Raw genomic sequence first — 13208 nt, forward strand, 5'->3', positions numbered from 1 at the left:
TTTTTTTTTTTTCTTTTTCTTTTTTTAAATTCCACCCAGCATTTCTGTCTGAAAGACTGGGGATGATCAAAGGGTTATGTTATGGAATTTTCTCCATAAAACCCTTAACAACTTGAAATATTTGAGTCCTGTTAGAGAGGCTTTTTTCCCCCCAATGCTTTTCTTTAAGTCTGATTTATTTAAACACAATGTAACCACTTTTGATGTTTAAAATATATTCCGTGTTAGGGAGCAAAGTTCTGTATAAACGGTTAGTCTCTCTTTAAAAACATCACTAAATGAATACAGATGCAAAACCACAAACGTTTTCATCACTAGGACCGACACCCGCGCTGAGATCGACTTAGTCTGTGAGCTCGCGAAGCGGGCTGGCGCCTTTGATGCGGTCCCCTGCTATCACTGGTCCATCGGTGGGAAAGGGTCAGTGGAGCTGGCTCGGGCTGTGAGAGACGCTGCCAATAAAGGAAGCCGTTTCCGATTCCTGTACGACGTTCAGGTAAGCTGCAACCGTGGGGAGAATGGTGTTTCTTCCACCTCCACGGTGCACCGGGCCAGTACGGAGGGTTTGGCACAACCTGTCCCGTTTATTGGCGGCAACAATCCTCCATATATGGAAACTACAAGGAAAGAGGCTGAGCCACCTGACCAAGGCCCATGGCCAAGGGCAGAAGCTCTCCTTGCCTCAGGGCCTGTGCTCTCAAAGCTACGCTCTACGTGCCAAGAGCAGGCCTCAGCTTTGGGGAACAGGGTTTGACAGCTAACACGGTCAGGCCTGGGTCTTTTGAGCAACCTCTTGGGGCCTGTGAAATCCTGAGCAGTATTTTCCTCATCCATTTCTGCCATGGTTCTTATCCTTCATTGTGGTTTTCTGGAGCTATATGTATGATATTTTAAAAATCTTTTTAGTTGTTGTATAGCACACATAACCTGACACTTACCATCTTTACCACGTCGGGCTGTGTGGTTCAATGGTGTCAAGTACATTCACATTGTGGTACGACCCCCGCCCATCGCCAGAGCTCTTCTCGTCTTGCAAAACCTAAAGTCTACACCCATTAAACCCATTCCCCATTCCTGCCCGCAGCCTCACCCCTGGTAGCCACCCTAACCCTTTCTGATCTGACTGGTCTGTGTATCTCATATAAGTGAAACCATCCAGTGCTTGTCTTTTTCATGACGAGCTTATTCACCATCTCCGTCCTTTCAGACTGCTGGAAGGAACAGCACAGGCTGGGTCGCTAATGACCAACAGAAGTTCATTGTGCACAGTTTTGGAGGCTGGGACATCCAAGATCAAGGCTCAGGCAGGTGTCTGGTGGGGCCAGCTTCCTGTGTCATACATGCTGGCTTCTCATTGTATCCTCATGTAGTGGAAGAGAAATGGGGTCTCTCTAGGGTCTCTTTAGGATGGCACTAATCCCTATCATAAAGGCTCCAGCTTCGTGACCTAATCACCCAAGCACCCCCACCGTCCTAATTCCATCAACCCAGTTGCCCCCAAAGTCCCCATGTCCCCTAACACTGATCACATTGGTGATTCGTCTTCAACATATGAATGGTAGGGGCGGGGGGGTGCAAACGTTCAGTCTATATCATTAACTTAGAGTAATGTCAGGGTTCATCCATGTTATTGCATCTGTCAGAATTTCCGTCCCTCCATTGTACGTATATGTCACATTTTGTCAATTCATTCATCTGCCGCTGGCCATTTGNTGTCAATTCATTCGTCTGCCGCTGGAAATTTTGGCTAATTACACTTCTTGACTGTTATAAACAATGCTGCTATGAACATGTGTATAAAAATATCTTTTTAAGACTCTGCTTTCAATTCTTTGGGGTATACACCCAGAAGTAAGAGTCGCTCGATTGTCTAATGCATTTTTGAACAGCTGAACAGTGAGCTTTCAGTCAGAAAATCTGAACTTCCCAGGACCTCACTCGGTTCATCTTGGCACCCACCTGCACATCTCTATTTCAAATTCTTTTTTTTTTTTTTAAGATTTTATTTATTTATTCGACAGAGAGACAGCCAGGGAGAGAGGGAACACAAAGCAGGGTGAGTGGGAGAGNGAGTGGGAGAGGAAGAAGCAGGCTCACAGCGGAGGAGCCTGATGTGGGGCTCGATCCCAGAACGCCGGGATCACGCCCTGAGCCAAAGGCAGACGTTTAACTGCTGTGCCACCCAGGCGCCCCTCTATTTCAAATTCTGTGGCTTCGGCTCTGGCTACTGCNTTCCCAGAACGCCGGGATCACGCCCTGAGCCAAAGGCAGACGTTTAACTGCTGTGCCACCCAGGCGCCCCTCTATTTCAAATTCTGTGGCTTCGGCTCTGGCTACTGCATTTGTCTCCATCGATAGCCCATGAATGTCAGAGTCCTCAGCCTTTAAGCTGGTTGCTGCTTACCCCATTCCTTCATCCCTCACACATTCTGTGGGTCTCTCAGGTGTCACAGACAGTAACATCACTCCTCTTTCCAGGTCAGATGCGTAAACCAACAGCGTGGGCCGAGAAAGGCCACAGCAGAGTCACATCATTCAAGAGCTCGACGTTAACCTTATTGCTAAGCTTCGTGCTTACCAAGGGCCTTCTGTGTGCCAGGCATGTGGGCGCCTCATGCCTGTTAGCTGTTTTAGTCTCGGCATCCCTTTTGGGTGGGAACTGATGGTGTTCGCCCCATTTTATACATATGGAAACTAAAGTACAAGGACATTACATTACTGCCCGGTGTCCCATATCCTGAAAGAAGCAGAGCTGGGAGGGTATCTAGAAGGATGGAGTGACCATCCTGCTGTGTTCTTCAGAATTCAGTCCTGTGCTCGAAAGGGGGGTGAGGGTGGGGTACTACCCCTTAAAGGGGGGACCCACCTGCAGAGGAAGGACGGCAATGACAGGCCCAGTATCCATGCGAAATGATGGACATTGTGGGCACTCTATAAATACATGTGAACGGAAGACTTTCAGGACCCAATTAGGGATGGTTAGGCCACAAAACCTTTGTCATGTTGAAAGGCCATGTCATGAACAAGAGACGAGCATGTTGTGGGTTACCGAGGGGGTGGAGATCGACAGAGGGAGGAGACCTGGGTTCTACAGAAAGAAAAATGGGCTAATTAGAAGAGGTGAGTTCTCTGACCCTGGAGATCTGAAGCAGAAGCTAGGTGCAGCCCAGCAGTGGGCGTGCTGAGAGGGTTGAAGGCAGCTCAGTAGGCGTCAGCTGAGGTGCTCTGTGTTCCTTCCCGCGTCTTCCTGCCCGGGCGAGCCTGCCCGGTTGTCTGCAGTGCCTGTCCCCGCCCTGGGCGCGCTCACACAGACCGCTGTCAGGGGTCTCGCTCTCCCAGGAGCCTCAGACCATTGCTGTCTGATCTGGAACCACCCCACTCGGAGTGGTAAGAGCAGTCCTTGAATGAATAATTTCACAAAGCAGGGCTGTTTTCAAGAAACCTTCCCAAGTGAAAAGAAGATGGATCAAGAGAAGAGATGTTTCTGAGTTAGACTGTCTCACACATGCACTATCCCAAAGATGAACCCCTTTCCTTTCCGATATTTCAGTTTTCTTTCTGAATTCCCATTCTTCATGGAGATAATGCTGTTAAAATGCCTGCTTCCCTGTAAATGGGGGGAAATTTATAATACTGTGGATGAAAGTCCTGTGTCTGCTAGGATTCTTGCCTCCTTTGCCAGCAGACTCTTCTCCCTTTGCTTATAACACAGAAATTAGGTGTGGATTGCATAATTATTTATTAGAGAACCAACAACATGTCAGCGTATCGCTGCACAACGACAAGAGTGATTGCTGCTTCTGGCTCACTCTGTACTGCCTTCCCAGTAGCTGTGTTCCTCACATTGGCAAGATGATTTTAGATCATAGAAGACCATTGACAGTCTTGTCTAGAGATCTGTATTCCTTGGTGCAGGCTGTAACACAGCTCAAACGTTTCTTACCTCCTCATTTCTTGTATATCATGTTGGTGACCCTTTACAGGCTAATTGATGGTTTTCCTGAAGCTCTTCATTCCACCACAGCTAACCGTTTAGTGCTTGGCAGGTTAATACGGGTGGGATTGCCCTACAGGAAAAAAGAAGTGATAGAGTACTTTGGATAATCACCCTGCTGATTCTCAGCGCAAACTGGGCTCCTGTGTGCCTTTTGCTATCTCCCCAGACTGTGTTCCACCAAGAATGCATTCCGTGCAGGGTTGATGGCATCTTATTTCTGCCCCAGTTCTGCATTACAGAAGAAAGTCACCTGAGACCATTTAGAAACGTTTGCCCTAGTATAGGGGCACAGGACATGATTGCTTTTGTATGGGGAGTGGGAATCATCTCCAGACCCCAGTGGAAGGAGGAACAGCTGGAGAGGACAAGAAACACTTGACCGCAGAGATACTGTGGGGCTGAACAACTCCCGGGGCAAGAGGCTTGATGATGATGAGCCCCGAGTTAAAGCAGGAAACAGGCTGCACTTCTGGGGGTCTGTGCTGAGCTTGATAGAAAATTGAGTTAAGCAGCCACTGTTCTTCAGAGAACAATTCTGTACTTCTTTTATCAGAATAACTTCTTTTTTAACAAGATTTTATTTTTAGGGACACCTGGGTGGCTCAGTCAGTTCAGTGTCTGCCTTCGGCGCAGGTCATGATCCCGGGGTCCTGGGATCACGTCCCTCACTGGGCTCCTTGCTCAGTTGAGGCTCTGCTTCTCCCTCTGCCCCTCCCCTCTGCTCGTGCTCACTCTTTCACTTTCTCTCTCTCAAAAAAATAAATAAAAGATTTTATTTTTAAATAATCTGCACACCCAACGTGGGGCTCTAACTCACAAACCCGACATCAGGAGTTGCATGCTCGACGGACTGAGCCAGCCAGACGCCCCCAGAGTAGCCTCTAATTCGAGTAGACAACTTTTTTTTTAAGTAGACAACTTTTGGGAGCGCCTGGGTGGCACAGTCATTAAGCATCTGCCTTCGGCTCAGGGCGTGATCCCAGCGTTCTGGGATCAAGCCCCACATCAGGCTCCTCCACTGGGAGCCTGCTTCTTCCTCTCCCACTCCCCTTGCTTGTGTTCCCTCTTCCACTGGCTGTCTTTCTCTGTCAAATAAATAAATAAAATCTTTAAAAAAAAAAAAAAAGGCAACTTTTGATTATGGTACTAGGGGTAGCTAGTGATTAATTCTGAATAATAACGTTTTAAAACGGGGAATAAGCGGGGAGCCCAGCTGGCTCAGTCGTGGAGTGCACAACTCTTGATCTCGGGTTGTGGGTGTGAGTCCAACGTTGGGTGTAGAGATTACTTAAAAATAAAATCTTTAAAAAAATTTTTTTAAAAATTAAAATAAAACAGGGAATAAGATGCAGTGGCCTACTAGCTCAAAGGAAGTTTATCCGGTGAGAATAAATGTGTTTAAACTTTAGTTCATGGTTTCCTTACAAACCTTTGGGATGATCACAGTCCCCCAGAAGGCATCTTCTCTGTCACTTTCCCTTTTGTAGTAGGACTTTTGACAGTTAGATCTGTACAGTTGACCAGTTTTTTATCTCCATTCCCGCAAGCCCATAAGAAAATAGTATAGCAGAAAGAAAAACAAATCTGTTTTTACGGTTTATTAGCTTTCAAATCCCTGTTCCATGCATTATTTCAAACACATCTCACCCAGTGCCTTGGGGTGTGTGGGCTCAACCCTGCGTTTCAAACACAGAATCAGAAGCTTGGAGAAGGTGAGGGACTTGCCCTATGACAAATCAGCACTTGATGGAAGGACAAACATTATAGTTAAAAAGAGAAATCTTTGAGATTCATGAGAATTAAGTTTAAATCTTGACTGGGCCTCCTACGATGGATATAGATTTGAGCAAGTTAACTCCTCTCTCTGAGCCTCAGCTTCTTTATCCAGACAATTGTGTCCGATATTAACACCAGCATCCCCGAGTTGCTGTGAGGACCAAAGGAAAAGCCTCAGAGTAAAATGCAGGAACATGGGAAGCTGGCAATCAAGGTTAGCTGTCCCTCTCTCTTCATATTCACTTCCGGAGGAGAGAGCGCTTCCTGAATTGACCTTCAAGAATTATCGTGTAACACAGGTGACTGTCTTGGGCTCTAGGGGTTTCCTGTTCAAGGGGGTTAAAACCAGGAATTAGAAGCCAAGTTTCCTATTGCACCAAAAATGAAAGGCGCCAAATTAAGGGAAGATGTTCAGCATTCTTTCTGCATTAGAACCGGGAGCCATTAGTGATAGAATGAAAAGTCAGTCCCTTTTGCAAAGGCTGTGGGGCCCCGAAAGTCAGCTAGCAAATCCAACTCTGAATCTTGTTTGTTAAATCAGGACTTAAGGTTAAAAATCATCTCCATATCCTTCCTCTAAGCTTGCAAACATTTTGAGGTGTAACCTTGACAGTGAGAGGGGATAGTGTTTGTTTTTATTAAAAGGTCTTTCCTGTGCTTTGTGTGACGCCACTCTTGATCCCAGCGGGGACGGGATGGAGGGAGATCAAAACAGACCAGCCAGGAGGGAAGGCTCAGCCCAGGGCAGCCAGCATCCCTGATTTCGGAACTACTGCACTCTCACGGCCTCCTGCTGCTCTGCTTGGGGGAGGGGGGCGGTATTCAGGTTGGTTATTGAGAAATTGTTTTCTATTTCTTAACGTTTCAAACTTAAACATACATCAGTTGTTAGGGTAGTTTTGTGAGCTCTCTTTTAATTGGCCTGTAGGCATTTGCAGCTAGAGCCTCAAATTTGAAATAAATAAAGCATAAATACTTCTTATATGTATATGTAGTTTTTAAAATTGTGGTAAAATATACAAAAGATGAAATTTCCCATTTTAACCATTTTTAAACGTACAGTTCTGGGGCAATAAGTGCATTCACATCGTATATATAGTTATAATTCATAGGATTTTGAAACTTAAAATGATATTTATGCACATCTCTGTATGTCTTTTCTATTTCCCAGTAATTGAAAAAAAAGAAAAGAAAAGAAAAAAAACACTGTAAGGAGAAGGGATGTGCTTCGTTTTTGTTGCTCTGGTCCTTGTACCATTATCTCCCCCTCGGGCCCTTGACCTCCTTTGGCTCCTTCCTCCCTTTTTCAGACTTGCCCTTGGCCTGCCTTCTCCCACTGACCCTTTGAGCTCTGCCCTCTTGCTGTGCAACAGAATATTTGGAGTATTCTATGGAAAGCTGTCCCTTCTATTTTCCAGATAGTTCGGTATCTTATTCAGAAATCCTACACTCTCTTATGTTCTGTTTTCTATTACGATCCAGCTCTGGTCTTTCAACCCTGGCTTCTTCAAGCCCATCATCCGCCTCTTGTCCCTGGCTTTCTTTCCACAATTCAGCTGCAAATTCTCACATTGCCTCCTCAGAACCAAACCACACCCTTCTGCAGACACACCTCGGATCTCCATCAAACTAAGATTCTGTTTCAGCCCTGGCTTCTGTGTTTTCTGTCAAGTCTCATTTGGCCTGCAGTATATCACTTCCCTGGTCGGCCCACTGCGGCCTCCCTCATCTGTCTCTGGTGGGTTTCATCAGATCAGAACTGTTTTTAGAACCGGCCCAGCTTCCTCCACGCATCCTACTCTGCCCCGCCGGATTCTGGCAGACCATGTCCCAGCTTTTTTTCCTTGGTGCTAGAAATAGCACCTGATGGGAAAGAAAGAGTGGTCTATATCTGTTTCACTTGGGCATTTCACAAGGATTCCTGTAATTTCTTTTAAATGCTCTCTTCTGAATGGAATGTCACTAAGATAGAAATTTCCAGAAATGCATTCCTGGTTCTAAAATCATGGGCCAGTCAAGAAAGGCTGAGGGATGTACAATGGACTATCAGTGTCCCACCGCATGTTAACCAGCCACCTTCTACCACCACTCTATCCATTCCCCAGACATTCTGACTCAAATTTAGGTGACAGGAGACCGTTGTGTAGGGGCGGGATCTATATCCACTTAAGGAACATTGCTTAATATTATCACAGATATTATCCTTAAAGGTACCACATACAACATGCCACTTCAAAAGAGAAACCTACAACTTTAGGATTTTTAGGGAAAAAACACTCAAAACAACATAGCCTTTCAGGCACTCCAGTATCAGAGAGTTTGGGGACTTGTTTTAGTTATAATTTTTTATCAAAAAATGATCTCTTTCCTCTCATGAAAGGACAGTTGGCCCTTGAACAACACAGGTTTGAACCATGTGGGTCCACTCATGCGTACCTTTTCCGTAAATACAGTACGGTCCTGTAAGTGTATTTTCTCTTTCTTATGATTTTCTTAATACCATTTTCTTTTCTCTAGCGTACTTTGTTTTAAGAGTACAGTCTGTAACACATGTAACATACAAAATATGTGTTAATCAACTATTTATGTTATGGGCAAGGCTTCCAGTCAGCAGTAAGCGATTAGTAGTTAAGTTTGGGGAGGGGAGAAGTCAAAAGGTATTCGTGGATTTTTGACTATGGGATGGGGGTGGTTAGTGCCCCAACTCTCACATGGTTCAAAGGTCACCGGTAGTTTACTCTGCTCTTCCGTGAGACTTTTACACCCAGAGTTTTTTCTTTGGAAGCACATCTCCAGGAGATCAAGGAGAGAAATTATGACTCCTGCTGAACAGCCAAGAAAAAGAGACACTTGTAAAAACAAGGGCTCCTTGCCCTTGAAAATAGAACCCAAAGCACACCTTGCATTCATTTATATTAGTCTTGTAACACATTGAGGTTTATGAGCAAGGTTTGTGGAAAGAAAATCAACACATATGCCATAAAAATACATTATGTGTTAGTTGGCAAAGCCACAATCATCCCTTCCTCAGTTGGGTGGGAAGAGATCATTAAAATCACCTATTCCTCTATGTTCCTTCCTTGACATTGCTGTTCTGTTCTGTTTGAGAGTATGAAAGATCACCCACATGAATTCCTTATGGTCATCATTAGACGTAGAGGAATAGAGATTCTTTGGCGATGAGCATTTTTTCTGTTCCCAGACCCCAGCTCTATCCACCACACATCCCGGTTGCCTTAGGAGAACGAGATTCCTCTGGGAGTCTCCTGGGTTAACTTGTTGCTCAGAGCCAACGAGCCAGCAGGGATAGCTGCTCAGGGAGCTGGCCCATGGAAGTCAGCACGTACACCTTTCGTAGCTCAGATGTGCTGGTTCTCTGCCAAGGACAAGCTTTTTCAAAGATACAAGGGTCTGTTGTTCTCAGTAAGAGCACTGCTCCCATGACACAGAGGTATGTTGCAATGAACCCCTGGTACCTTGTGTACGCTCAGGATAAATTAACGTCGATGGTTTCACATGATACTTTCATTTGAAGTACCAGAAAAGCTATTTATACCAAACTTCACTTGTAGATCATTTAAAATTCATGCCGCATTTAAAATACAAAATACAAATTGACGTAATTGCTGTGAGTCCAGAGATTTCTGTTCCACTAACAAATTTATTAATTGATCCTTCTCTGTAAACATTTTATGGGCTTTGAAATACATTTCCTGGTATCACAGCATAGGATCACTTAAGTTTTTATTTAAGTTCCAGCTAGTTAACAGATAGTGTAATATTAGTTTCAGATGTTTTCAGTGATTCAACACTTCCATACGTCACCCGGTGCTCATTGCAACAAATGCACTCCTTAATCCCCAGGATCGCTTAACTTCTATGAATTTCAGTTTGTGGCCTTGGTAAAACAATAAAACATTCAGTGTGGCCCTAGAAGAAACAGCAATGTGTTCCAGTACCTCAGAGTTGTGGGCTTGAGAAATTCTGGAGTATTGATAGCAGAGTATTGCTTAGCGTTTTTCATGGGTCTTCTAAGAGATCCTCAGGGCTCCTGACTTTAGAACTTGACCTCCAAGTAAAATGAGATGCCACTATATTGTAATACCTTCACACTTCATTTTGATTCTAGAAGCTTCATTTTTAACTCTTGTCTTAAATTGTGTTCTATTTTAGTTTTGTCCTGTTTCACTTTATTTTTGTGCATTTACATCTCACGAAAAAAAACATTTTAAAAATTTAAGTAATTGCTTTTCTGGAATTTGTAGACCAATTTTATATCACTAGAAAATAGGTCTTAAATAATTTAATAGGGGCGCTTGGGTGGCTTGGTCAGTTAAGCAACTGCCTTCGGCTCAGGTCATGACCTCAGGGTCCTGGGATCGAGTCCCCGTATTGTGTCAGGCTCCCTGCTCAGCAGGGAGTCTGTTTCTCCCTCTCCGTCTGCCCTTTCCCCCCAACATGTGCTTCTGCTCACTCTCTCAAATAAATAAATATAATCTTTTAAAATAATAATAATAACTTAATAGTTCTAGCAGGTTTCCTAGACTTTATCAAGAAAGATACACTATCTAACTTTGACTCAGCTTCTATGAGCCTGGCTCACCATATCTACAAAATGACTGTAATGAAGCATGAGGTCACTGCGTCCTCCAGCTTACCGCTGTGGTGTCACTCCGCCAGCGTGTGGTGTACCTGCCCTGCAGGAGGTTGTACAACACTACTTTCCAGATCTGTGCCGTCCAGTACCGGAGCGACTGGCTACAGGTGGCCATTTACATGTAAATTAATTAAAATTAAGAATCTGTGACCTCAGAGGCACTGGTCGCATTTCAGCTGCTTAGTAGCCATATGGAGCTGGCCACTACTAGACTGGAAGGCATGTACGTAGAACATTCCCACCATCACAGAAAGTTGCCATTGGACACCTCTGTTCTAGAGTGTTTCTATTTCTTAAATATACATTTAAGAGGTCTGGGAGGGACTAAATGTAGACTATATTCAGAGTTATGATCTTGGTGACGATGAAGATTTAACATAAAATTAGTTCAAAAATGATCAAAGTTACTAGCATCGACACCAGACTTTGTGAAGGGGCTTATTAACATGTTCAGCAATTGCGCATAATACACACAGAACAGTGCTGATTCCAGAAGACGCCTTGTGTTTGCTGCCGTTCGTACCTTGACATGTGCCTTTCCCTTTGTGTAGAATAACCTTTCCTTTCATTGCTTATTAAAACCTTTCCTGTCCTTCAAGCGTGACTCAACTTCTTTGTACATGTCTCCAGCTTTTGCTGGTGTCCGTGGCGTCCCCTCTGCCCTGCAGTCTTCCTTCTTCATAGTAGTGTTTATGCAGAGCCCTTATCACGTACTCTCTTCTGTCACATTTATGTGATGTGTCACTGTCCCCATCCCATCAGAAGTGCCCAATGTCCTTTGCCTGTTATGATATCTTGAAAGTACTTGCCCTCGGTGGTGATTTATTCATTCACAGGTGTGTGTGGAACCCCAACTGTGTGCAAGCCACTCTCCTAGACGTTAGGGATAGAAGGGTGAACAATGTGGTAAACGAAGAAATTGATAAGTATTTACAGAGTCAGGCAAAGCCAGGAGTGATTAATGCCTAAACATTTATAATTTATTTTACCATTTCATTTGTTAGAACAAAACAGTATAAAAGAATATCAGGTTCAGCTCAAGATCATTGGAATGAGCTTGGCTCTTTTTTCCTTCTTTAACAAGTGCACTTCTCCCCCAACGTGAGTAGTGGCACAGCAGGAAGTCTCTTGCCTACTGACATAAAAAGGTTGCATACAATGAGAATGACCTTATTGGGGCAGTTTTTAGTTTTTGTATTAAACCCAAAAGACACATCAACCGAGATCATCTTTTTATTTATTCACCTGTACACGTGAGTGAAAAAGAAGAATTGTAGTAGCAGTCCTGGAAGCATTTTGGTCTTGGGATATCTAGCCCCGTCCATCGATTTATTCAGCTTGGGGCTGCGACACGCGCCAGGCGGTGGGTGGTGCGTTCTCTTGGGCTCATGATGGACAGCGTTGCACCCGTCAGAGCTGTCGGGAGCACCCTCATCTTCTCCGGGCACAGCAAGACTGGAGTCAGGGCATCAAAAATTTGGAATGGCAGGCAGCAGGTATCAGTACCTGTTGGGAAGCACGGAAGTCTGGCATCTGAGGGTAAGGAGGGGAAACAGAGCAACCAACTAGGACTCGTGCAGCCAGCCCTTTCCTGCTTTTCTTTTCCACACGTTGTATTTGGGACATCTGTCATGTTTGGATGGTAGCAATTTTCCTATAGGAATTTAAAAAGCCATAATTACACACCTCACAAAGTCAGTCTGGCACCTTCTTGAAATTCCCAAAATACTTTCAAATGAACATTAGAAAGGAAGGCGGTTTAGTCGTGGACCAAAAATATGTATTTCTGAATGCCCCAAAGAATTGAAAGCTGAGTGTCAAGGTCCATCCGTGCTCATCACAGCATCAGTCACAATAGTGAAAAGGGAGAAACAACACAAGTGCCCAATGGTGGATGAATGGCTAAGAAAGAATGTGGCGTACGCGTACAAAGAAATAGGAAGGAAATTCAGACACAGGCTACACCATGATGAACCTCGAGGTTCATGCCAATTGAAATAACGAAAATGCAAAAGGACAAATGTCTGATTCCACTTATATGAGGTCGCTTGGTATAGCCAAATTCAGAGAAACAGTAGATGGGAGGGCGGTTGCCAGGAGTTGAGAGGAGGGAGTTAGTGTTTAATGGGTCCACAGTTTTAGTCTTGCAAAATGAAAATCGTTCTGGAGATTAGTTTTACAACGTGAACGTACTTAATATGGCACTATGTACTTCAAAATGGATAAGATATGAGGGCACTTGGGTGGCTCAGTCAGTTAAGCGTCTGCCTTAGACTCAGGTCATGATTTTGGAGTCCTGGGTCGGGCTCCTTGCTTGGCAGGGAGTCTGCTTCTCCCTCTGCCCCTCACCCTGCTCGTGCTCTCTCTCAGATAAATAAATAAAACCTTTTTTAAAAAATAAAAAATAAATAAAATGGTTAAGGTAGTTAACTTTCTAGTATGTATATTTTACTATAACTAAAAATTAAATATACATATATTTCTTGAAATGAAATATATTCATGTTTAAAAGCTTGTAATACGTCAGCTAAATACCCAATCACACTAGTTCTTCACTAATCATCCTTCTAGTATTACCTTGTTCCCATGTAAGCTTTTTAATTATTATCTTAATAGAAATTGCTGACCTTTTGGGGCTCCTGGGTGGCTCAGGGGGTTAAGCGTCTGCCTTTGGCTCAAGTCATCATGCTCCCAGGGTCCTGGGATCAAGCCCCTTGTTGGGCTCCCTGCTCAGCAGGGAGTCTGTTTCTCCCTCTCCCTCTGCCTGCCCCTTCCCCT

The 13208-nt window shown here is 44.3% G+C and overlaps 1 protein-coding gene across 1 annotated transcript in view; it reads left to right on the plus strand.

The window, feature by feature from the left end:
* Window positions 1-13208, plus strand: part of LOC117804225 (monofunctional C1-tetrahydrofolate synthase, mitochondrial-like) — a 114689-nt gene that overhangs the window by 44152 nt on the left and 57329 nt on the right. Inside the window, exon 5 of the mRNA XM_034670790.1 lies at window positions 246-496. Within this exon, the coding sequence (XP_034526681.1) occupies window positions 246-496 (251 nt within the window). The remainder of the gene's footprint in view (window positions 1-245; window positions 497-13208) is intronic.

Source organism: Ailuropoda melanoleuca, chromosome 10 (genome assembly GCF_002007445.2).
Source record: "Ailuropoda melanoleuca isolate Jingjing chromosome 10, ASM200744v2, whole genome shotgun sequence".
NCBI classification, from domain to species: Eukaryota; Metazoa; Chordata; class Mammalia; order Carnivora; family Ursidae; genus Ailuropoda; species Ailuropoda melanoleuca.